Source organism: Azolla caroliniana, unplaced genomic scaffold (assembly GCF_043228905.1).
Source record: "Azolla caroliniana isolate FFs.n. ecotype wild unplaced genomic scaffold, voAzoCaro1.0.p SCAF_12, whole genome shotgun sequence".
NCBI classification, from domain to species: Eukaryota; Viridiplantae; Streptophyta; class Polypodiopsida; order Salviniales; family Salviniaceae; genus Azolla; species Azolla caroliniana.
Window position 1 is genome coordinate 21279364 of NW_028230447.1, and position 27350 is coordinate 21306713.

General features: G+C 43.5%; 1 protein-coding gene across 1 annotated transcript; it reads right to left on the reverse strand.

Annotated features, from left to right (window-relative positions):
* Positions 1-1271: 1271 nt before the first annotated feature.
* LOC147857482 (ABC transporter C family member 8-like) lies at positions 1272-8599 on the reverse strand. The gene is made up of 11 exons (XM_087328938.1): positions 7113-8599; positions 6458-6778; positions 5734-5820; positions 4991-5635; positions 4743-4907; positions 4024-4312; positions 3714-3928; positions 2692-2997; positions 2310-2373; positions 1903-2142; positions 1272-1760 (listed from the first exon to the last, which is right to left on the reverse strand). Exons 1-11 carry the CDS (start codon positions 8556-8558, stop codon positions 1645-1647), a joined length of 3894 nt encoding a protein of 1297 aa, XP_087185064.1. The 5' UTR covers positions 8559-8599; the 3' UTR covers positions 1272-1644.
* Positions 8600-27350: the final 18751 nt, after the last annotated feature.

A 27350-nucleotide genomic window follows, 5' to 3' on the forward strand; every position in this document is an offset into this window, starting at 1 on the left:
TCTATGAATGAGGCCTTTTGCAATGCCAATGTATCATGACATGGAAAAGATGTGGAGGTTCATGCTTCACACATTATTCTACATATTTTGCACCTAACTACAAAACAATATTCTTCACTAAATGGGGAAACCGCATAGGTCAATACATCTTGTTGTCTTTCATGTGAACCATTGCTTCCATACTTGAGTTAGTTCACACTCACTTCCTCGTGAAATGGGATTATGTTGGGACACAAGTGATGAGACTAACAAAATATACACATTTTGCCCTAAACAAGTTCGAGAATCTATGTATCACACTTTGAAACAATGCTCTCTACCTTTGACCACATTCAACTATGGTTTATACACATCTTCAATAAACTCAACCATTGCACGAATTTCTCTCACAATCATAGTGCGCACTCTCGATTGCAACATTCATCAGTGAAGTTCTTGAACATTAAGAGTCTCTAATCACTTTCACATGTATGACATGAGAAAATGTTATATCTTCTGGTCTCGTAGGTGATATTTCGCCTCCGAAGATGAAAATAAAATCCATCTATTTATCTACCTAAGATGGACAATGTTGAGCAATCTAAGATGTTATGTTGTCCACGTGGAGAAAGGAAAAACGACTTTCAGGAAAGATAGGTCAAGATTTTAGACTCCTCAAAGTTATAAAGAAGTGTGGGCAAAGGTTCAAGGAACTCCGAAGATGATAATAAAATCCATCTATTTATCCGATTTCGAATTCCTTGCCCAGAGAGCCGATTGTTGGGATCTATGTCTCTAGCCCATCTGTCCAAGATCTTCTCATTCCACATGGTTAATGTCAAGCAAGTTTGCATATGTAAGGACCACCCGATCTCACATGGTTCCATTTCTCTAGTGTATTAATCAAGACAAGAAATTTGTTATCACATTTTTGTTTCCTGAAGTGTTGGATGAAGAAATCCCACTTCTGACATATCAACATCCATCAAACCATTTGCATTTTATTTTTTGTGTGTACCATTTTAAAAATCTATCACCTCACAAACTTGGGTGAAAGCCTTGGAAGATTGTTGGGTCACATTGGCCCCTGTCGACACAAATACGTCCTCATCTTTTTGTCTCATCAGCTTTGATCTCATAATCTTGAAATCTGATCAATATGGCTTGTTGAATTCCTGAAAAGAGAGCAATACAAACCCAGAAACAGGATTTCAGAAAGTTCATGAAGCTAGAGGAACACGGATGCCCACAGCTGAGAACCTAAACCATGACACTTGCGACATTTTTAATTCTGCAATCACATTTCTCATCTAAATAATAGCAATAAATCGCATGCACAATCAAAACTTGAGTCTTTCTTCTTCGTGCATTCATGTTTTTAAATGAATTGTATACAAGGGATTATATCCTAATGGCATCTTGACGCCCCAAAAAATATTAACCCTAAAATGTACTCAATGAATTGTGCTCCCTCGATATTCGAGAGTTTATGAGCTCTTGTAAAAATAGCTCGCCTATGTTGGAGGTACATCATGGTGTTAGGAAAAGATTCAATGGAAGATTAGTTGATACTATTAGCTTCGTAATTGAAGCTAAATCATGCTGTCGACAAAACTGCTTCTATGGCAAGTGGTTTTCAAACGAAAGGTCTCTCTTGTCTTGTCATCAATCGAATTGGCGTTTTCCGGCTTGAGCCCAATACTCCGCGACCAATTGCGCAAACAATGAGCTCTCATTGCGTTCGATCAACTCTTTCGGGGGAGCATACTCAACAAGAATGCCTATGATGAGAGAGAGCAGCAGCAGCAGCAGCAAGCAGCAAAAATGTTAAGGCTCCATGAGTAGAATAGCAAGAGTATATGCAAAATGTAATTATCTTTTTCTTTTTTTTTAAATTGTGTGCAAGTCTATGAGATGTTTTACCATCGCGAAGAGCAAGGACCATGTCACTGTCAATGACAGTCGGGATGCGGTGGGCAACAGTGATGACGGTGCACGCTGCAAACTCCTCTCGAATAACAGCCTGCAAGAGGGCATCAGTTGAGGCATCAATGGATGCAGTTGCCTCATCCAACACCAACACTTGGCTTCGTTTCAACAACACCCTCCCCAAACAGAAGAGTTGCCGTTGTCCCGCACTCCAATTCTCACCTTGATCTGTCACTGCATGCATGATGTTTAAGTTTTAGACATTGTTTCTATGAAGAGGGAGTCTATCATTTTTTGAGAAGCCTGGTTTGAAAATGCGAATATGAGACCAGTTGATGGTAGCATTCTTTCTTTACTTAAAAGAGTTAGATGATATGAGACGCACCCATAAGAAAATATACCTGGAGATTCTAGTTGGAGAGGAAGCTGACGAATCACATCACCCAATTGACATCTCCCCAATGTCTAATAAAAAAATGAAGTGTTTTATTTTTTCAGTAAATAACTCATATGTTATTTTCCTCAACAAATAAGTGTTTGAAATGTGAATGTGTTATCTCATAGACCATCTCATGCAAATAAAAAAAGGCAGAAGAGATTTGCAAGCATGCATATCAAGAATCCAGTTCAGATGCTTTTATCTAAGATTTGTTTAATGGAATGCCATGTAGTCTTAAAGTTTGATATGCAAACGTTGCAAATCTCTTATTTTCATTTCTAATGTTGTTTGCTTTTGTTTATTGTTGTTTGAGATAGTTTCTGTAAAGGCATTATAGTTATTACCTCCCAAATATCAAGATCAGTAAACTGATTGAGAGGATCAAGATTGGTTCGCACCGTTCCTCGAAAAAGAACGGGTTCTTGGGGAATGATACAAAGCTTGAAACGGAGGTCATGGAGACCAATGGTGGTTATATCAATGCCATCCACCAAGATTCGTCCTCCTGCTGGCTCAACTAATCTAAACAACGCACTGATAAGTGTAGTCTTACCACTTCCTGTTCGCCCCACGACTCCAACCTTGCGGCCACCTTCAAATCGGCATGTTATATTCTTCAACACAATTGGTGAATTGGGTCGGTAGCGGATCTGCAGAAAACACACAAAGATTGAGAAAGAACAAAACACTGACGCGGTATATACTCTGGACTTCATACTATGTGATGTGCATATGTATAAGTGGCAAATGCCAAAATACCCCTCAATTGTTCGCTGTTGCCTGACTACCCCTATGTTTTCCAAAACCATCAGAATACTCTTTGTAATTCAAAATTTACTGCTACATGGGACCATTCTGGTATTTTTAGCAAACTTACAGGTGTTGTAAATATCCAACAATTTAGGGGTATTTTGGTGTTTTGCCATATGCATAACTGACATTATTACATGGTTAATTATAGCTATAGTATGGCTACACACACAAAGACTGGGAAATAAATATTGATGGGTTATATATTCTGACCTAATACACTATTGTGTGCAAGTGCATAGTTACATTATTAGAGATTAATATGGCTAGAGAGTAGGACCAATAGCCATTAGATGGCCATTAGGTGCAATTGTTAACATGAAACTACCCCTACTTCATGTCCTTATATTTAGATTATCCAAATTTTGGCACCCTTCTTTAAAACCGAAATAAACCAATGGTGTGCTATATACTCCAAACACAACACATAGCTCTTAGGAGCTTATGCATAAATCCTTCATTACGCATTGATTAAGGTTAGACTAATCATCTTAGCTATTATATAGCCATTGAGGGTGATGCTAACAAGAATCCATCACCAAATTTGTGTCCTTACATATAGATGTTCCAGAACAATGGTGCCCTTATTCGGCCATTGGGCAGGAGGGCGATTCGTCTCGATTATTGCAGCTGCCTCACTCGGTAGACTCATGTATTGCTTTACCCTCTCAACTGCAATGATGAATATGGCTAGAGTGCATTGTCTAAAAGAGAGATAGATCTGACAATTGTTGAGTGCCAGGGAATAGGTTATGGATAATCCAGCGAGACCTGCATATAAGGTATAACCATAAAATATCTATCAAATTTCACACATTGTATCTTTTTAAAACTAGACAAAACAAGAAGAAGGGAGATAAGTTTACCTGGAGAAATGCCATTTTTGAGTAATACGAACAATGCAGCGCATGTGATAATGACAGTGCAGCTACTTTCGATACATAGAACAAGCCATTCTAATGCACCAAACTTGTAATAGTAAAGGCTGGCATCATCATCAATCAATTTGAGGTTCTTACGCTTGAATTCGTCAACCATATCAAATGCTCGGATGGTGGCAGCTCCACTGATGGTCTCTGCTGAGCTATTTACAATGGGGGCCTTAGTGGTGGCATTCAATCTCGACAACTCCCGAGATGGAGCTGCGTAAAAACTCTGAAGAAGAATATAAGCCCCAAGTTAATATTCGAACTTCAAGTAGGGTGACAGATACAGATGCATTTATACATACACATAACATACTTTTATTTTGCATTATTCATCACATGTATCCATATACATTAAACAGTACGCATACACACAGACATGTGTAGAAAGAGATTTCTTTACGTAATACATTACATTAGTGATGGAAAACCTCCACGTGAGATGGAAAACCCTGCAAATTACTATCACAAGAAAACGGCCAGCAACTCACTGTGGCAGTATTAAGTCAAAAAATCTGAAGATGGCTTATACATACACATGCATACACGCCATACATATGCAGGTACATATCATATGTGCCTGCATGTATACATACATATATAAAGATAGAGGCACATACTTCAGGATGTTTCCTTACGAATGCACCTATGGAATTTACCTGTATGTATTGAATTAAGATAGTTGCTGGAATGGCAATAAGAAGGATTTCCCATGTTGCTATTGCAATGAGAACAATCATAGTCACCATATCAGCTGCCAAGGCCAGCACATTTCCAAATGTGAATGGTATATCAAGATCCACCATACTCATATCAACAGACACCTGCATCAATGGGTCAAAATTCAAAGTTATTTTACACTGAAAATTAGCAATTGAAAGAGTTATTCCAAGGAAATGAAACTTACTCGACTAAGGATACGGCCGGATGGGGTGGAATCGAAAAATGACATAGGAGCCTTCATGATAGAACTAGAAACACCACGATAGAAGGAATCTGACGCTTGAAGTCCCAACTTCACCACCATGTTTGAACGGAAGTAGAAAAGAGCAACAGCTAAGACTGAGGTTCCAGCATAGACACCGATTAGGAAACCTTTCGTTATCGTGGTATTTGTGAGCTGTGTTGCCAACCATACATTTCCAAAGAGCTGTATCAGAGAAAAGACGATTTGTCCAATTAATGTGGCTACTGTAACTAGCCATCCTTTTGAAACATTGACATAATCGAGATAGGGGCGCAAAGCACTAGCCGATGTTTCTCTTTGCTCTTCTTGTATGAGCTGATCGTGCACAGGCTGATCCTCAGTCAAACTTGTCTTCTTAGAGAGGAGCTGCTCTTTGCTTAATGGCCTGACATTGATTGGCTTTTGTTGGGCAGGCGTTGACCTCTTTTCATGCACATTAGCATGGCCATTTTGCACATGGCCGTTTTCATCAGATACTGAATGCAATGCTTGTTGATGGGCAATAACCAACTTGTGGAATGTATCATTGCATTGCATAAGATCATCATAACACCCATTCTCTCGGATTTCTCCGTCGTCAAAGACCTATAAGGGTGCATGCAAGTACCGCGACTATGATTATGATAAGGCCATCATGACGGTGTAAAAAAATGTAAGAATGGCATCATCTTAGGGAGATCTACCAAGATGATATCGACAGCTGGAAGAAATTCCACTTGATGAGTTACAAGCACTACTGTTTTCTCACGCAGAGCTCCCATCACACATCCCTGAGAAAAAACCCATCACATTGGTTTTGGTTTATCATTGATAGATATCATTAAAAAGACAAGCGGAGGCTCATGCATGGCATGATACTATGGCATACATGTATGTAACTATGGATTATGGCTAGCATTAAAGTTAAAAGGCTTAGGCCCAACCGACAAATGGAATGGCCGCCACGAGTCTGGAACAAATATGGTCTAGTAAAGGCTTAGGTTTTCAGTGTATGAAGGATTTAAACCTACCATGTGCACTTATTCTTCTTCTCTCCTGCTCGTAAGGTAAGATTTGCAGGTTCACACATTATTTTCTTTCCATAACTAGCTTTCCAATCTCTCACTTCATTCGACAAGGAGCGAATTGGCAAGTGTGAATAAAAACACATTCTGTGGAGGGATCCATCCTCATCGAAGGTGGCATTGCCTGGCTATGTTTTGAAAAATGCATGATCTACATCCATGCTTTATGTCCCCCAATTTCTCTTATTTGTTGTACACTATTAACTAATTATTACAGTCTAGCTTGTTTAATTTGCAAGATTAGGATTGACCCTTGTTTTGTGGAGTTATCACACAACACCCTTATTGATTCTTCAAGCCAAGAGTGGTCTGTCTCTATATGTATTTCCAGCAATTTGCGTACCTCAAATAGTGTTGCTGCGGTTTGGGCATCAACTGCACTGAATGGATCATCCAATAAGTACAAATCAGCATCATTATATACAGCCCGTGCCAGTTGAATTCGTTGCTTTTGTCCTCCACTCATGTTGATCCCCCTTTCCCCAATCTCTGTGAGGTCTCCATGGCTGAAGTTCTTTATGTCTTGCTCAAGAGCACATGCCTTTATAGCTTTCTTGTATTTCACCTCATCATATGGCAAGCCAAACAGAATGTTGTCTCTCACGCTTCCTGTTTGAATCCATGCAGTTTGTGCAACATAGGCTATTCTTCCTGACAATTCCAACTGCAACGAGAAGATATGTTAGAGAGATCATTTCCAACGGTATCATTGATACAAAGCATGGAGCTTGGGGAATTCACTCAGACACTATGTAATGACAACATGCCAGTTCATCACAGACAGGAATTTTAAGCGTTTGTTTACATTGTATCCACATTGAGTGCTTCATGTGCATCGAGAAGGTGTACAATTTAGAGGGGATGTTACATTCATTGAATAGGAAAAGGGTGCATTCTAATTTTACAAAATGTAGGGACAACACATTTTTTTAAATTAGGCTTTGAATGCACATGATATAGAGGTTTACATATAGCTCAACCAGAGGTCAGCAATTTACCTTCCCTGATAGCTTGGGAATCTCACCAAGAAGAGCTTGGAGCAACGTGGATTTGCCAGAGCCAATAGTTCCACATACCGCAACCTTCTGTCCTCGCTTAATGACGATATTGATGTCTCGGAGTGAAGGTTTCAACGCATGAGGATCCCAGCTCAAGTAAGCACTATCAACAATGACTGCATACTCCGATTGGCCGGATCTATTGCGTTTCACAATACTATCTGAGAGTTCATCCTCCTCCAAGAAGGCATTGAGCCTTTGTAAAGAGACATTAGCTTGGATAAAAGTAGATAGCACATCCGGTACACTCCGGATGGGATCTTGAATGATCCGGAAAGTCGCAAGAACGGTGAAAACCAACGTATAGGTTAGCTCCATTTCGAGCAGAATGCAAGTTGCCAAAACAAAAGAAGTGACAATAGTGGGCATAGACCAATAGATGACGGTAGCATAGTTCCGTTTGCGTTGAGTCTCGTGGAGCCACTTGCACTCCAGATCTCGCATCTTTTGAAGAAATGCGGCAAATTTCTCCTCCCAAGCTTGAAGTTTGATGACTTTCATACCACCGAGGATCTCGGTAGTGGAGCGTAATCTCTCGTCCTGAGCGATCATGAACTCTCCTTGAGATTTTTGCATGTAAAACATGAGTGGGGTAATAAGAGCAACAAAGAGGAGAACTAAGATAAGCCCAGGGATGGCAGCCAATCCAGCAACTGTGAAGAGGACACATAAAGCACCGATTGTCACAAAGGGTATGACCCAAGCCCAATGTAGATGCCACGCGACTTCACAAAGGCGGTAAGCATCGACAGAGATATAGTTGACTATCTCTCCAGCAGCATGCCGCCTTCTCCCGAGGCTCGATAACCGTAGCTCCTTCTCATACAGGGCCGCTGTCACTGCTGATTGCATGTTCATACCTAGCTTTCTAACCCCAAAGAACCAATGCCTCTGGCTAAAATTCTCCATTAGCTTAATCAAACAAACGCCCACAACCAGAAAGATACCTTCATGTTCGATAACCTGGTTACCTGACGTGTAATCGACGAAGAAGTACAGGAAGATGGGTCCCAAAATGAGACCAATGGCTTTCAATAAGGCTAGAATGCCCGTATACAGTATGTCTTTCCACAGACATTTTACTAGGGCTCTAATTATGGAGTGAGACCCACTTGGTTGAGCTCTCCAAGCTTCTTGGAATTTCGACACAAGCATTGAGGATTGATGCCAGGGTGGGATGGGCGGGACATCTGAGGTCTCCAAGGTCTTCAAATTGCCCAATTTGAGCAGTGGTAGCGTCCAGTGAAATGTGAGGATGCTAAAGAAGCTAGCCTTTGTGTAGTCGACAGCTGCAGGGAGGTTAGGGTTAGGGTTAGGGTTAGGGTTAGGGTGAGGCGAAGGGAGAAGAGGATCTGTTAGGGTAGAGGAGGCAGGGGAAGGAGCCATGGTGCAGGAGAAGAAGAAGAAGAAGAAGAAGATAAGGTATCAGTGGAAGAGAGTGTGGTAATGTAGTTGTTATAAGAAGACAGGCAGCAGCAATTGATTGAAGAGAGAGAGACACAGAGAGAGACACAGAGAGAGACACAGAGAGAGAGAGAGAGAGAGAGACACACAGAGAGAGAGGCTCTGTGGTCATGGAGTTCTCGTGTGGCCCAACTGTAGTACTGTAAATCAGCTTTTTTCACCAAATGGAGAAGAGAGAGATGGACAGTAGAGAGAGAGAGAGAGAGCTTTTTTCACCAGATGGAGAAGAGAGAGATGGACAGTAGAGAGAGAGAGAGAGAGCTTTTTTTCACCAGATGGAGAAGAGAGAGATGGACAGTAGAGAGAGAGAGAGAGAGAGCCCATGAGGTGAGCCAAACCTAATTACAGAAATAGCCCCTCATGTTTACATAATTACACAAATACCCTCCATTATCTAACACAAGTTTTAATGCATTCTAGCACTACATTATACATATATATGTGTGTGTGTGTGTGTGTGTGTGTGTGTAGATATCCTCCTAATGCAAGAACAGAGAGCCCATGAGGTGAGCCAAACCTAATTACAGAAATAGCCCCTCATGTTTACATAATTACACAAATACCCTCCATTATCTAACACAAGTTTTAATGCATTCTAGCACTACATTATACATATGTGTGTGTGTGTGTGTGTGTGTGTGTGTGTGTGTGTGTGTGTGTGTGTGTAGATATCCTCCTAATGCAATATACGCCACTGTGGAATGTAGGGGGTTGAACCCACGACATTACCTCCTCGTCTCCATTTCACCATTGTGGAATGTAGGGGATTGAACCAACTGAGTTTCAAGACCAATTTTCTCGGCTATTACTCTATACATCTCTCTTTCTCTCTCTCTCTCTTTATCGTAATTAGAGTTATACCCTATTGGTAAGTTGTTACACTACAAGTCACTATATCTTAGGTTTAAAACCCAATTTTACTCACCCCTCTATTATATACTAGATAATAATATGGTCTCCATTGGGCAACCTTACCAACTGAGCTACATACATCTCTCTCTCTCTCTCTCTCTCTCTCTCTCTCTCTCTCTAGCTTAAGCTTTATTTTGTTTTGTTTTGTTTTGTTTTGTTTTTCTTTTTACTTTCGATGAATGGGTAAATACCCCATTTTTGTTGTAAACCAATTGTCTCATGGGCCAAATTTGGCCTTAGAAGACGTTAATATTTCTTTCTTTCTCTCTCTATTAGCGAAAACACACAATTATATTAATAAATGTGTGTGGAAAACACTACTTACAATGGGGTGTCACAATAGAGTGTGGTCACCCACTAACTACATGCCATGTAGTGGGAACATGTTCAAATGGAAATAGGCAATATGAATACTCCACAGGGAACGGAATTTGCACGCGCTCCAATAAATAAATTTGTCACATTAGTACTCCTTTCAACTTTCGTAGATATGCTTTTGCACCATGTCTACCATCAAATAAAAAAACATTGCACATATCCCAATTATGATGCAATCCCCAATACCGCAGAAATAGGAAAACAATCTCCATCTCTGATTTTGGGTCAACCTATGTAACTTATGTAGAAATAACCATTGTGTAGGGGTCAAATAACATCATGATAAAACTCGACCAAATGTGAGAAATTTAACTCCAAATCAGACAAGCAAATGAACATTGTATAAAATGATGAGTACAATATTCCATTTGAACAATGCAAAAGAAGCAATTGCCCATTCATAGCCCACAACGCTCTAGAGTTAATCCCAAAGGCAATCCCCCAATCAAAACTCTCCAAATGAAGACCTTTGGTACAAGTGGCAATGTTGCCCCTTGCATATAATCCTAGTTTGCATGCTCTCTAGAATTATATTTCATTCTAATTTGGTCTCCTATCGATTAAAAACATGTTGCTTTGAATTTGTGCATGTCTTCTATTGACACCTGATTTCCTTGCATCAAATCTTGTTGTTTCATGTGGTATGTTGAGCTCGATTTCCCTTGTGGTACGAACACAATTCCACATCGATCAAGCTTCTTATGGACAAAATATTCATGACATGAGTACGCATATAGAAATTGTCGTCCATGCATCTAAAATCTCCCAAATACATGGAACGATTTTGGAGTTAAATGTCAAGTATTGGAATATGCTACCTCTCTAGCTTGTAGGCATAGTTATATTGTCGAAAGGTTAGTATTTGTAACACATGTTTTTTCTTGTTGTTTTCGTGGTATGTTGAACTCAATTTCCCTTGCAATACAAACATGATTCCGCATCAATTGAGTTTCTTGTGGACAAAATATTCACGAAACATGTACACATTTAGAACTTGGCATCCATGCATCTAAAGTTTGCTATATAAGGGAATGATTTTGGAGTTAAATGTCAGGTATTGGAATACACGACCTCTCTAGCTTGTAGGCATAGTTATCGTGTCTGAAGGCTAGTATTTGTAACACATGTTTTTTTTGTTTTTTTTGTCTATGGAACTCCCTCCATTTCAAGAGTAGCTATCTTGTTTAAAGGTTAGTACTTATTACACATGTTTTTACCTTGTTTAAAGGTTAATACTTATTACACGTGTTTTTTACCTTTAGAGATACCGATTGTCTAAGATTTGGAAAACTTGATTTTTTCTCAAATAATCACACTCGTGGCAATTGAATAGTTATGTGCTTTGCCACGTTTGTTATCTCTCAAAGTGTTGAGATGCCCATGCAATCTGGCGAAATAAAGTTCATTTTATTGTGCTACAATTTGCAGCCTTTCCTATTTAAATATATCTTCTTTCTTCTTTATTCGCTCCCTTTTCGCTACCACAGGGGAGTCTTCTTTCTTTCATTCATAATGCTCGAAAATCGTGGAACGTGGTCGTACCTCGCACCAATGTTTAAATATAGTACAATGCATTGATGGGAAGTTATCAAATAGTATCGCAATTTTCCATTGATGAAATAGAGAGTACAACTACTTTCTTTAAATTGTTGTTTAATATTTTGCAAAGCCATTACTTCACAACGATAAATTTTCGGATCGAGACTTACATGTGGGCTAACTAATTAATGAACAACCAATCATTACACTAACCATATTACTAATTATGATTTCCCTTTGTTAATCATTGCATTAGCCAGAAATGCAAATTATGATATCACTATCCTTGTGTTAAGGGTAATGACAATTATCATGATCGAATTGCTTTAACCATGTTGTGATGTCTTTTGCAATTCACATTATTGCATTTAATTATTTATTACTTAGTGCATTTAAGTACATCTCTCTCAATGAGTGATCAATTCTGTGGAATAGTGATTTTCTAGAGTTATTAGAATTTAGAATTATGATCGTAAGCCACTTAGGTATACCATTTTAAGGGGCACATTACTTAATTTTGATAATTTAGACAACGGCTACAAGTACATTTGTAAAACTTTAGAGCAAATAAGGGGATGCAAAGTTAGATCGTTGACACAAAGTAAAAAACTGGAGAAAACAAATATGAATGCATCATTACCAACACAAACTTACAAGAGAGGGGTGACACACACTTAAGTTGACTACCCCTTGTCAACCACCACTATGCCCGTATGTTCCTTTTTGCTTTATACATTTGTATAAAGATATAATCTCGTAGACATTTATTTACATCCGTCTCCATAGTGTGGATTTCGTATGCCTTGTTTCAATCCCGTGAGTCATTTAACCTTCAATGGCATCTTAGATGATGGAAGAACTTACACTATCAAGGGCAAAGACAAAAACAATACTAAATTTTGAAAAGTGAATAAGGAAACTTATAGATAAGACGAATGAGATATACACGGCTATGTCGAAGATTGACATTGAAGTGAAAGTGTTTGAAAACATGGAGATCTTCCTTGTATGCAATACTTTACTCCTACATCCCAATTACAAATAAGAACCAATTGATTTTCTTTGAATAATCTTTAAAAAAACATGGAAACTCAACCCATCACCAATTTATTTGCGACCAATGAGACCAAAGCAAAGGCCTTCATTCTATTTGTTGGTGCAACTTGGTGAATCTAACCAACCTTAACTTCCATACATATGGAGAAGAGGAAAAGGGTGTAACTTTTCATAGACAATCTGGGCGATACACATAATATTACTAGATGTTGTCAACTCGCAAATGTGAATGCATATTCATCGAATGACATGCTTAGATGAATGACAAGAGGCGATCATGTATGCACTGTTAGGTGCAAAGCATGCATGTGTTCAATTGTGTTATATAAGTATTTGCTCTAGTCATTGATGAATCATTACGGTTTGACTCCTCAACAACAAGGTTTCGCTTATGTAGTCATAGTGTTTTTGGCATCAACATATAAACAACAATTATTACTACTATTTCAAGGGATTAGTAGACCCATCATCGGATCCTTTGGGTTGTCACGAGAACTTGCAAGTGTCAAGGTTGTTGCCAAGAACAAGATCAATTTGAAGAAGAGAACGAGAGAGAAACAAGAGGAGATCGGCAATATGCTAACAATAAGAACAAGTGTTACATGAATATATTGAAGACTAGTGTTGAATCATGATGGCTCATCAATACTTAAAGACATGCTTAAATAGCATGGTTTGGACACATGAACACTTGCCACCTTGCATGCATGCATGATTACTTGGTAATCATGCAAGTATTTCATTTTAAATTCATGCTAGCATGAAAATTGGTGATCATGCATTAGTGTTAAGAATTAGGTAAGTAATTAAGCAAGGGTTAATAAGCACCTAATTATGTGATTAAGTTAAGCGCGAAAGATTATGTGATATGTGTGTGAGAGGAAGAGAGAGAGAGAGGACGTTAACACTTATGAACAACACAAGATGGGGGATGATTAACTCTATATTAAATTAGCATTATCATCATCAAATACAAAAATACCTACAATGAGGTATATATAGATTTCATGTGTAAGGGTGCACATGTGTGAGGATAATATAGGTACAAAAGTGTAAGTCCTATATTAAATGTACTTAGGAGTGGAGGATCTAGAATATCCCACTTAAGTACAAGGTCTTATTTAAGGCATTATAGTTAGCACTTCTAACTAGATTCTATTTAGGTAACTATGAAGTTACATGGTTGATTAAATAACTAACTCTAGTTGAGCTTGATCTCTCAATAATTAGCCTACGCAAGATTGAATTATATAAATATTTTAATTGATCTAATGAAAATTAAATGTAGTGTAATGTGATTTATCTTAATGGTTAAGGTTACAAATTTTCTTTGCGTTTAAATCTTTAGAGTTTTATAACATTATGGTCATAACAATGATTAACTCTCGCCTTTGATAATGAGTTGCATGAGTCACAATGCACAAACTATGGTTTGGCTAATTATGGATATCAATGATAAAGTTCAACTATGAGTTTTGTAGCATAACTGACATTTCTCAATAGGCTCCCATATTCGATCCACATGCGTATAACCTAACAGATCAAGAAAAAGTTAATTTGTTCTGTACAAATTTGGAGTCCAAAATGGTTTCTACCTCATATGTTGAAACTTAATCAAGCTCAATAGGAGTGGGGGAATAACATGATTTGGAATAGAGTTCAACGCGTAAGGTTCCAAAAGTGTTACATGGAACACTAGATGAAGATGTGCATGATGGGGAGATTGAGACAAAAAGAATTATCATTGATTTAGTCAAAGATTTCATATGGACCAAGACATTGATAATCCAACTTCGTGCAAGGCATAATGGTCTTTACATTATCTTGTAAGAGCCATAAGTGATTTCCAACTCGAAGCTTGGGTTCTTTGAGGGATGAGTTAAGACAATGAAAATATACAAATTTCTTATGTTTGGCTTGAGGCATTATGTAAATGGCGAGAAATAGTAACATGGATCTCTTGGTGTCGATGTAAACAATCCTCTATATCAAGATTTTTTGAGTTTCTGGATGCTCAAGCATTGTCCAATAGGTATGAACACTTGTGTGGGCAAAGAAGGAAGTAAATTTGGTAAACAAATGAATTGACTTATTTTAAGCGACCTCCACAAAACAAGAATAGTCAACCCAATATATATTCAAATATTTTCCTCAATAGTATTAAGAAAAAATGCATGAAGGCTACAACTTGGACTTGTCTACCCAAAAGCTTACAACTTTTTATGTACAATGATGTACAATAATCCTAAGACCAAATATAGGACTTTGTAGAAGGTGTTAGAATTTGTTGATGTACACTGCCATGATTTACTGATATTCAGGAAAGGGTCTATGGAAGTCGATAGTGCCATTGAGGCCCTTGAGTTGACTCTGTAAACAGGGGCAACTTTTTCCATAAGTGAAGAAGCTTATTCCTCCTCTTGTTCACAGTCTATGGGGAACCATGCATATTGTCATACTGGCCACAGACTACTGCCAACAAGTTCTCCCATATCTCAAGGAGGACATCTAAGAGACGAAGATCTATCGCATCATAAAGTTGGTTACATTGACATTTCCATAATGCCCATAACGTTGTAGTCACTGTTTTCCAAACTTGGACAGATTGCACCTGGTTTCGAGGTTGCTGAAAGGGGCTAACTGATATCAATATTCTATTATGTATCCCCATTGCCTCTTGAACATCATCTACCTCATACAACATCAAGTTGGAATGTAACACTCCACACATTGCTGATCCCCATGAAAATAGGCAATCAACATTGATTGTTAAGAATAACAAAAGGACTTTATTCCATACTTGTTGAGCGAAAGGACAAGACTAGAGGACATGCTTGGCAGTCTCTTGAGCTTCATGGCAAAAGCCACATTGTTGAAGTTGGGTGCTACATTCCCTTTCAATGAATGACCAACTGGTAGTGCCATATGCACTAATAGCCATTTGAAGAGAATAAATTTATTTGGCCCCTTAAATGACCAAATCCATCTCAGTAGGTTTGCAAAGTTGAGACACCCCAGGTGGTCCAATGTTTCTGAGCTGTTGGTATTGTTACATTTCGAGAGAGCATCAATGATATTCCAAGTTTTACTGAGTACTGAAAGAAGTTTTACTGAGTCGTTCCCCCAAGGAATGTGACCAAAACCAAGCCCCTGGATCTCATGTTAATCTTGCAATAGGGTCTTTTGCGTATAACCACAACATATCACACATATGATCAATTGAAGGATAAGGATCAAGCATCCATTTCTTTCCAGTTTTAGCAACCACTCTAATTGGTGCAATTCGCAAGTGTTGTAGATAATGGCAATCAAAGGTATAAGGTTGCAATCTATGGTTGTCTAGGACCTAAAAATAAGAAGTGCACCCATTAGGTGAAACACCCGTGGCATCCATAAATGTTTCATTTATGAAGCATCCAAAGCACATATGATTCTGCCTGGGTTGGAAGGTTGTAGAGAACGAAGAATATGCTTCTGATATGCTAGCAATCATTATCTTGGTGCCATGAATAGATTGTAAATGTGCAAGACGATCTTCTTGTGGCATTTGTTGAAATTAAGTCCAAGTTCTTACAGATGCAGCTGGCCAATTATCCAATTTACCCCATGCAAGGCGAGTAGTCAACCCAATATTCATGTTGATAGTTGATGGAACAACGAAGATATTGTTCCAATGTTTGATTGGTACATTTGGGTTGACCATTAGTCTCTGGATGATAGCTTGAATAGAGTTTACAATTAATAGAGGGGGCAAAAAAGTGTTTCCAAAATTTCGAGATGAGTTATGGGCCTCAATCACTAACAATTTTATTATGGAGTCCATGATGTCGGAATACTTCACGCATAACTAGATATGACCTCTTGAAAATTAATGGCCTTTGTACATGGACAAGAATGTGTTATCTTAGTGAATCCACAACAGTAAGATTGATGTTAAAATCTTTGAAATATAAATAGAGAGACTTTATATCATTAAGAATTGGTAAGGGTTGGAGTACTCCATATGGTGGGTGTCGACGACATTTAGACTAGTAACATGCATCACAACTATGAATATAATCCTCATAATCACACCCATGAAATGAAAGCAATGCTTGTCTTGTGGTAGTTCAATTTTCATGAGAACTTATTGTTTCTCACTTGCTTGTTTAGTTATTACACCAACTTCGAAGTGGAAATGTTAGACCTTAGCTACTAATGTAAGCACATGATAAGGATAAAAGATAGATAAACAAGAAAGGAGAGAGAGGAAGAAGGGTGATGATCCACCCGACCACCCCCGTGCGAAGGGATCGATACATACTCGAGCCTCGATCGGCGTCCCATACCACCGTCGTGGCGTCGAGTCATACCTGGTGTTGGCGCGCTCGCTACAAGAGTTGACCCACCAGTAGTGGCTAAGCCTCACATTTATAGCCAGATCTAAGGCCCCCATGCAAGTTCACACTACGCCTAATGGGTGTCTCAATCTTGAGGATTAAAAGTAATCCTCCCCATCTTTACACTTTTGTTTAACCCTCACACTTTATCCATATGTATAGAATACTACGGTAATTTCTCACCACGAGATATTATATGGTCATGCCCGTAACATACTCCCCCTCTTTAAAACATTGCACTCTTGCAATGGAAAGTTAGGGAAGTTAGTTCTAAGAGTATTTTCACGTTCCCATGTGGCATCTTTTATAGAATTATCCATCCATTTAATTTTAAATTCTCTGATTATTTTAGAATGCAATTTTTTTGTTTTAACATCGAGAATTCTTTCTAGTACATGTGGTTTAGAAGATAATTCTTTAGAAATAACCAGAGTTTCAGTTATCACTGTATTGTCACCAGAACCAAGAAGTTCTTTTAGACGACTTACATGAAAAACTAGATGGATTTCAACGCCATCAGGAAGAGCGAGACGATAGGTTGATGAACCAATGCGTTTGATGACTATAAAAGGTTCACAAAACCGTGGGGCTAACATAACGCACTTACCCGTAGACAATGACTTAGAATTGTGAGGTACATGTAAAAATACCTTCTATCGAGTGTTGAATACACGAGGTTGACTATTATGATTGGCATAAAAACGTGCTCTACCTTGAGTTGTGTTTATATTATCTCGTGCAATATGCAACATATCTTGCATATCCCGAAGAAAATTTTGCGTACTTCGCAACTCATCATGATGTATATTAACATCAATCGGGGCTTGTGGCTGAAAACCATACATCAACATAAAAGGTTTATATCCCGTCGATGTATGTTTGGAGCTATTATAAGCAAACTCCAAATTTGGGAGATAACGTTCCCATTTTGTTGGTTTTGTACCAACATATGCACGGGGCATGTCCTCAATAATTTGATTTACTCGTTCTATCTGTCCATTGGATTGAGGATGATTCGTGGAGCTCATGCTCAATGTAGTTTCTAACTTCTTAAAGACTTGCGTCCGAAAGTCGCTAGTAAAATTTGGATCTCGATCACTCATGATATCCATCGGTAACCCATAAGCACCGAAGATACTGCTCCAACGTTTGATTTGTTCATTCTGCTTGGATGTTTGTTTGCGGGTGGTAGCTGGAGGAGAGGTTACAAGTGACCTTGAGCATTTTAAAGAGGTGCTTCTAGAATTTCGAGACGAACTGGGGTTCATGGTTGTTGATGATACTATTGGGAAGGCCATGATGCCGACATACTTCACGCATGACAATTTCAGCGGTTTCCTCACTGGAGATTTCCTTAGTACATGGTAGGAAATAGGCCATCTTCGTATATCGATCTGCTACTGTTAAGATCTCATCGAATCCCTTAGAGACCAGAAGATCTGTGATGAAATCTAGAGCAATGGATTGCCACGACTTGCTTGGAATTGGTAATGGTTCTAATAAACCATATGGATGATGCCTTGGCATTTTTGCTCTGCAACATGTATCACAAGTCCGAACAAAATCTTCGACAAATTGTCACATATGGGGCCACTAGAATGATCGTTGTACTAAATCTAATGTTTTAGTATTACCAAAATGCCCAGTTGTATATGTGTCATGACAATTTTGGACTACTCGAAGGCGAGAAGAACCATTAGGAACATACAAGAGTTTCTTAAAGAATAGTAATCCATCATGACTTTCGAATTGTCGATAGTCCATACTTGGTTGTTGCAACTCTGAACAACATGCTCGACAGGGATCAATTTGTGCTAGAATGGCTTGGGCGAAAGTATCTGTCTTCAAGTCCTCACGTATGGTATCAATAACGTGGGAATCCAAGGGCATACCGAAGACCTGCACTGCTTGTAGTTGTGCCAGTCCCAGGATTACTTGCTTTTGGTTATCGAAAGCTAGCTCGCCAGGCCGCGGTGCTAGATATGAGCGCCATGATAATGCATCTGCCTTCCCTTGTTGCTTCTCTAGATGATATGTAATTTTGAAGTCAAAACGAGTGAGGAATTGGGCCCACCAAGCTTGACGTTGATTTAACACACGAGCATTCTGAAAGTAGGCAAGGTTTTTGTGATCACTGAATACGGTGACTTGATGAGAAGATCCCTCTATAAAATGCCTCCATTGGGTAAAAGAGTCCACTATTGCTAATAGCTCCTTATCATGAATTTCATAGTTGATTTCGGTGGCGTCAAACTTGTGTGAGTGGAAAGCCGCAGATGTAGCTTTTCATCATCGCCTTGTTGTGACAGAATGCTACCGAAGGCGAAATCCGATGCGTCTGATTCAATGATGAATGGTTTTTCCGGATCAACATGAGCTAGAATAGGAGCTGATGTAAATGCCTTCTTAAGACTCTCAAAAGCCATGTTAACGATTTTTAAGCCTTACCACTATACTAGCATATTATAAAATTTAAAGTTATACTAAACTTTATCTCGTGTAAATATTCTAGATATGCATGATACAAAAAGTTATTCATGCATACACACTCGAGTTAAAAGAAAAGATGGGATGGAAAGCTAATCATGCACATGCAGTGTGCATGAAAACTAAAGTTAGGAAAAGCATGATGCTTGCATGTGATAAACTTAGACTCTTCCAACACTATATAAGGAAGAGAGAAAGATGTACAGGGGTTGTTGATTTTTTTTTAGAAGGATTGATTAATACAACATATTCGTGGGATTCACGATTTTACCATCTAATTCTCTCTTACAATCTAATTACCCATTAATACATTATACTCGTGGAATTCAGGAGTTTCATATCTTCTTCTTACAATCTCTTCCTAACTAACATTATCTCATATTCTTCTTTCTCCTAGTCCAAAACCCTAGTGGTTCCCACCCGACTCATACAAACGATCTGGCGCCAAAAGGCATGGCACAAGTGGTGAACCCGACGTGAACACGGGTGGCAAGGAGATGGAAAATCAACCAGAGGCTAACTGTTGGGATTTCGGTCCCTTTCGGATGGGATGGTCGGATATTGGAGATGAATGCCGACAAGCCCGGTTTCGGTTTCGGATCCGGATGACGAAGACCCCGGCTTCGGTGCCGGATGAAGAATGTACCCGGAGAGCGATCCGGATGCAGGAACATATCCGTGAATATGTTCGCTATGGGCCCCTGAGGCTATAGTTGTAAATAGCCCAAAGTCATATAAGTATAAATATGACTTAGGGCAAACAGTTTTACTGTTGCTTCTCATTTTTCTGTTTTCCCATTCAAGAGGAGTGAAGTGTGAGCAGCCGTGAGAGAGAGAGAGAGAGAGATAGAGCGCGAGAGAGGAAGAGGTAGACGCCTCTGTGTATTTCCGCCGCCTGTGGCGAGGACAGCGAGCTCAAGGTCGTCGCCTTGTAGCTCGCCATTGTATACTTCTCTGTATAGTGTTGATTTGGAGTCTTGTACTCCCGTGGTTTTTCCCGTCCAGGGTTTTCCACGTTAATCACTGTGTACCCGCGTTTTGTTTCTCCGTGTGGTTCCCATTTTCTGCACCATCGATTCGCGCTTACTCGGTTGTGGCCGAGCGAAGAAGGTGAATGTAAGCGTCTATTCCCAACAAACTGGTATCAGAGCGAACTGCTGCAGAAAATGGAAGGCGGCGGCAGCGGGCAGCCGGGGATGATGGTGCTGAATGCGCTGAATTACGCCGACTGGAAGATCAAGATGGAGGATCTTCTGATTGTTCGGGACCTGTACGAACCGATTGACAGGTCGGAAATACCGAAGGGGGTACTTGAGTCGGAGTGGAAGCTCCTGAACCGGAAAGCCGTAGCGACGATCCGACAATATGTCGATGTAAGCGTCCTACAACATGTGGCGAACGACACCAATGCATATGAGATGTGGAAGAAGCTGTCGGGCCTCTACGAGAGGAAGAATGCGTTGAACCGGACTTCCCTGATGAGGAAGATAGTGAATCTCAAGTACCGGGACGGCGAGAGTATGGTGGAACACGTAAGCACGTTCATGGGATTCGTGAATCAGCTTGCGGCGATCAAGTTCCCGTTGGAGGATGCAATGCAAGCCATCATCCTGATGTGCACATTGCCGGATAGCTGGGAGAACTTGGTGGTGACTCTCAGCACCTCCTGCACCGAAGATAACTTGTCCTTACAAACGGTAAAGACAAGAATTTTGAACGAAGAAGCGCGTCGGAGAGATAAAGAACCGGCCTCCGACTCGAAGGCGCTGCTTACCGAATCGGATCGGGGAAGACAATGGAACCGGAGTCCGCAAAGACGAGAGAAGTCGGGGACCCGGTCGCAGTCAAGAGGAAGGCCCACATGCTTCCACTGTGGGAAGCCGGGGCACTTCCGAAAGAATTGTCGGCATTACCGAAAAGACAACGGAGCCGACGACACCGATTCGAAGAAGTCACCGGAGAGAAACGGTGCATACCGGGGAGCCACGGACCGGAGAGGTTCGGATCGGCGAGGGCAGGACCGGAAAGGAACAACGGCACTCGCGGCAAGTGAGGAAGAAATCATGCTCATCACCGAAGAAGGTGAACTAAACATTGCCGGCGATGAGACGACCTGGGTGGTCGATTCCGGAGCATCGTTCCACCTGACCCCGGAGAGAAGATACTTCTCATCCTACACAGCCGGCGAGCATGGCTGTGTTCGGATGGGAAACGAAGGTACGTGCCGAATTGCCGGCATAGGAGACGTGTGGTTGACAACCCCGACCGGATGCAAAATGCTGCTGAAGAATGTCCGACACGTTCCGGAGGTCCGACTGAACCTGATTTCGGCCGGGAGGCTAGATGATGAAGGCTACACAGGTAGCATCCGGAACGGCGTAATGAAGTTCAGCAAGGGGAGCCTGATAGTGGCTCGGGCCCGGAAAGACAACACTCTGTACCTGATGAATGCCCGGTTATGTCCGGAAGAGCTGAATGTGGCAGCCGACACTGCCGGTGAGCTGTGGCACAAAAGACTGTGCCACATGAGTGAGAAGGGGATGAAGAGGCTTGCAGAAGACAACCTTATCCCAGTGAAGCATGTGCACCTGGAGAAGTGCACCGATTGCCTGGCCGGTAAACAGAACCGAACCTCCTTCCACTCAAGGCCACCGACGAGACGCAGTGCACCATTGGAGTTGGTGCACACGGATGTGTGTCAAGTAGAAACGAAGTCACATGGCGGAGCCCAATACTTCGTGACATTCATTGATGACCACAGCCGGAAGCTGTGGACAGCACCGTTGAAGACAAAGGACCAAGTGTTGTGCGTCTTCAAAGAACTCCACGCGAGAGTGGAGAGAGAATCCGGCAAGAAGCTGAAAGCGATACGAGCGGATAACGGAGGGGAATACCGGGGGCAGTTCCAGGAGTACTGTCGCTCGAAGGGAATCCGACTCGAGTTTACTGTGCCGAAGACGCCGGAACTGAACGGGCTGGCCGAGAGGATGAACCGGACCATAATGGAGAGGGTCCGGAGTATGCTGGCACATGCGAAATTACCCAAGGGGTTTTGGGCTGAGGCAATGTCGACGGCGACATACGTGATAAACAGATCACCCTCAGTACCTTTGGACGGAGACACGCCACAGAAAGTGTGGACCGGTAAGGAAGTGTCCTACCGGCATCTGAAGGTGTTCGGGTGTCTCGCATACGTGCATGTGGCAAAGGACCGGAGAGGAAAGCTAGATCCAAAGACCCGGCCATGCATATTCCTTGGTTACGGCGACGACGAGTTCGGCTACCGAGTATGGGACCCGGTCGACAAGAAGATATTCAGGAGTCGAGACATCATCTTCATGGAGGACAAGACACTCGCCGACTGGGAGTCGGAGAAGAAGATGAAGAGCTCCAAGTCGACCGGTGAGGATAAACTCTGTGAGGAGCAGTCCCGACCGGCAAGGGACCGGTTAGCACTCGAGGATCCGGCCGAAGATGGTGAAGAAACAGAACCGGCCGAAGAAGATGAAAATGATACCGGAACCGGCCCCGATCCCGAAATGGATTCGGATGAAGAAGAAGAATCGGAAGAACCGGTTACCGAAGCTCCGGAACGGAGATATCCTCTAAGAGAGAGAAGGGCTCCCCGGAGATTTCCGGAACCAGAGCACGTGCTGCTAACCGACGAGGGGAGCCGGAGAGCTTTGAAGAAGCAAAGCATGACACCCAGAGCCGCAGGTGGTTGAGTGCCATGCAGGAGGAGATGGATTCCCTGCATGAGAACCACACATATGAACTTGTGGAGTTGCCGAAAGGAAAGCGGGCACTTCGAAACAAGTGGGTGTTCAAGCTGAAACCGGGAGATGCCGGAAACCCCCCGAGATACAAAGCCAGGATCGTGGTGAAGGGGTTTCAGCAGAAGAAGGGCGTCGACTTCGACGAGATATTTGCCCCGGTAGTGAAGATGACCTCCATCCGGACGGTGCTGAGCATAGCGGCAAGCATGGACCTCGAGGTAGAACAGATGGACGTGAAGACGGCATTCCTTCACGGTGACCTCGAAGAAGAGATCTACATGCAGCAACCGGAAGGATTCGAGATGAAAGGGAAGGAGCACTTGGTATGCCGGTTGAAGAAGAGCCTTTACGGACTGAAGCAGGCTCCCCGGCAATGGTACCGGAAGTTCGACTCCTTCATGACCGACGAAGGGTACCTCAAAACGCAGTCCGACCACTGCGTGTTTGTGAAGAAATTCGAAGGAGGAGACTTTCTAATACTCCTCCTGTACGTGGACGACATGTTGATCGTCGGACGGAACCAGGTCAAGATACGGATGCTGAAGAAGGCTCTTCACCGAACCTTCTCAATGAAGGACCTGGGTCCGGCGAGGCAAATACTAGGGATGCACATCATCCGGGACCGGAAGAAGAAGCAGTTGTGGCTGTCACAGGAGAAGTACGTTGTAGAGATATTACGCAAGTGCGTGTGGAATAGAGGCGGGACCGCGGGGGTCTCGAACCAAAGAGCAAGCGAGGGAGGAGAAAGAGAGAGAACCGGCTACGCAGGACCGGGGATACACAGGGACACGGCCCTTTAGCACGGAGAACGCGAACAGACACCGACACAGACGGATGCGAATGACTAAATATGTGTATTAACAAAAATGGCTAACACGACTACAACCCCCGATGGGGCACAGGTTGGTTGCAACCGAACAGGCCGGCGAACAGATGCCGATGCCTGTTCGCTTCGACGCACAAACGGGGAAATGGGGGGGGGTAGCAGGTCGGAGGTGCTGCCGGAAGCACTCGGGCGTTCCTCGAAACAGCGCGAGCCTCCCCGGAACCCTGCACAGAAAGCTTTGGAGCTCAAGAAGGAAGGAAACAGAGAGAGCGAAGCGTCCAGAAACGGTCCGACAGCACTTCGTCCTCTCCGCGCCAGCTCCCTGCAACAGCTCTTTCCCGCTCCTTATATAGGCCGACGAACAGGCCGTCGTGTCAGCTTTATTCCCTGTCCCTTTTGGACAGGGATCCGCTCCGTTTTTCACGGATCCGCGTAGTTACGCCGCCGACTCGTACAGTTCGCGCGCGCGACCGAAAAGACTGTTCGCGCGGTCTTTGTCTCCACTTGAGTTAGGGCCCGTTCCTGCCGATTATCCTCTCAATTCGTTTCTATGTACAACTCGGAGCGTGCGCGCGTGAAGAACCGGTTCCCACGGCTTGGTGCGCCGATTCCGCCTATGGACGGTTTTCTTCACGACATCCGCCCCCACCTAACCGCGCATCCTCCGGTATGCGCCAAGAGAGTTGGGACGGAGAAAACCGGCCCGTCTTCATTCCTCGCCCGTCGGTTCTTCTTCATTCTCGGATCGTTCGTCACTGCCGACCAGGAGAGCCGGGTCTGGCTCGTCGTCGTGTCGCTTCTTGAACGCTTTGATCCGCTTCCCTGCAACCGGTATCGCCATTCTCGTGCCGTCAAGTTCCGCCAGGTGATATGTCCCGTTGTCATTGGCGCTCCGTACCACGTAAGGCCCGAACCACCTTCGTGCGAACTTCCGTGTGGCTCGGTGCTGGTTGTCGAGGCTGCTGTCGTAGACGAGCACCCAGTCACCTTCTTCGATTTTCTTCGGTCGTAGCCGGTGCGTTCGGTCGAACCGGGCTTTGTTCTTTGTCCTCGCCACCCGGAGCTTCTCCGTAGCCAGTGCCACGTCCTCCGGCCTCCGCTCGAGCTGTCGTATACGTGCGACCAACAACTCCTCCCGGCTCATCTCGTCCCTCCAGTCGACCGTTGCCCACGAGGAGATCGTCCGTTCAATCGGCATGATCGGCGTCTGGCCGAACATGAGCTCCGTCGGCATGTACCCGGTTACCGAACTGTGCGTGGTCCGGTCTGCCCACAAAGCATAAGGTAGCAGCCGCGGCCAGTCACCGGCTCGGCCTCCGCATGCCCGAACCAACGCCTTGACGATCGGTCCGTGTCCGCGCTCCACCTTTCCATTCGCCTCCGGATTGTACGCAGTGGTGAGCGAGAGCTGGACTCCCAGCCGGTCGAACAGCTCCGCGGCTTCTTCGGCGTCCAATTCCCCTCGGTCAGCCACGATCTTCCCGACGCACCCGTACCGGCATATCACGTCCTCGATTAGGAACCGGCATACGGCCGCGGTCGTTTTGTTTGGAAGGGCCCGGCCTTCCACTTGGTTCGTCAGATCCTCCCGCGCTAGGACCAGGTACCGCATCTGTCCTACCCCCATTGGCATCGTCACCAGATCTACCATCCATTTGAAGTGGATGGTCGGAGGGTACGTGGGGTGAAGCTCGTCCCGATGTCGGACTATGGAGTGCATCTGACAGCTCCCGCAAGTTGTCACGAACCGATGCACGTCCCGGTACTGCCCCGGCCACCAATACTTCCCCTTTAGTTTCTCAAACGTAGCCCATGTTCCACGGTGTCCAGCCCAAGGGCTGTCGTGGTAGGCCGTCAGCAGTTCCTCCTGTTCTTCCTTCATCGCCACCACTCGGAGCGGGACGCCGTCCCTCTTCTTCGGGTGCTTCCATAGATGCCCATCTCGGAGAAAGAATCGATATGCTTTCTTCCGGATCCGGTTGGCCTCGTCCTTCGTCCATGACGCATCGGGCGTCATCGTCTTCAAAAACCCGCCGATCTGCAGCCATTCCCCATCGTACTTGCTCGCGTCGAACTCGTTAAGCGCCGGAGTGCTCATCCCGTCGGTCGTTATGTATGCCGCCTCGAAGAAATCCACGCCGACTTCTTCGTCTTCCGAAACCATGCCGCCCTTGTCGTCGAACCTCGCCCTCGAAAGCATGTCGGCCATGGCGTTGTCTTTCCCGGAAATGTGTCGTATTTCCGGGTCCAGGGACTTGATGTACGCTATCCACCTGAGCATCGCCAGGTCCGGAGTCGCGCATCCGGAAACCATACCGAGAATCGGCAGGCAATCCGTCTCGATGATCCTTCCGTCCCTATCAGGTAGTCTTTGTCGGCCTTAACCGCCGAAACAATACCCCAGAGTTCGCGTTTAACCTGGGCGTATCCTCGCTGCCGTTCACTGAGGACTTTCGCGCCGAATCGGATCGGAAACCGATTGCCGTCCTCGTCTTCCTGGTTCACGACCCATCCGATCCCGGTCGGACTGGTATCCACCGTTATGAATACCGGGGTACCCTTCCCGTAAACCGCCTTCCGGAGTGCCGGTGCCGCTGCAAGGGCCTCTTTCAGCTTCCGGACCGATTCCGCGTGCTTGTCTAGCCATTCGAACCTTCGCCCCTTTTTCAGCAACCCGTACAGTGGCTCCGCGACGTGTGCGTAATGCGGGATCCATATGTGGTAGAACGCGCATGCCCCCAGGAATCTCCGTACTTCCGTGACCGAGCTGCAGTCGGGCTTCATCGCGGAGATGGCTTCTACCTTCGCCGGAGACGGTTTCCGGCCATATGGTCCGCACAGGTGTCCGACCACCATGATTTCTGACTGCCCGAAGGCCGACTTCTCCCCGGAGAAGGTGAGTCTCGCATCCTCTAGCCTTTGCAGCACCTTCTCGCAGTCGTCGACGTGCGTCGCCACGAATCGCCGGCATCCGTCCGGCCCGATCGTCTCGTCCTTTTCTTCCACCGGGCATCCCTTGATCGGGATGTCGTCCAGAAACGGCATGGTAATGTCCGGGACACAGTCCCTCAGAACCTTGTTCATCGCATTCACCATGTGGGCCACCGAGTTGGTCCCTCCTTGCGGCAGTGTACACATCCGAACTAGGCCGAGGGGAGTTCGCATCGTCGTAAGGTCTCTGCTCTCCACGGCCAGCTGGAACTGGTCGTACCCTGAGTATAGATCCCCGACCGAGTAAATTGACCTTCCGGCGAAGGCCTCCGCGAACTCGTCTATGGTCGGTCCGATTCCTGCGTTCCGAATGGTCACTCGATTGACCGGCTGCAGGTCCTGGATGAAGCGCAGCGAACCGTTTTTCTTC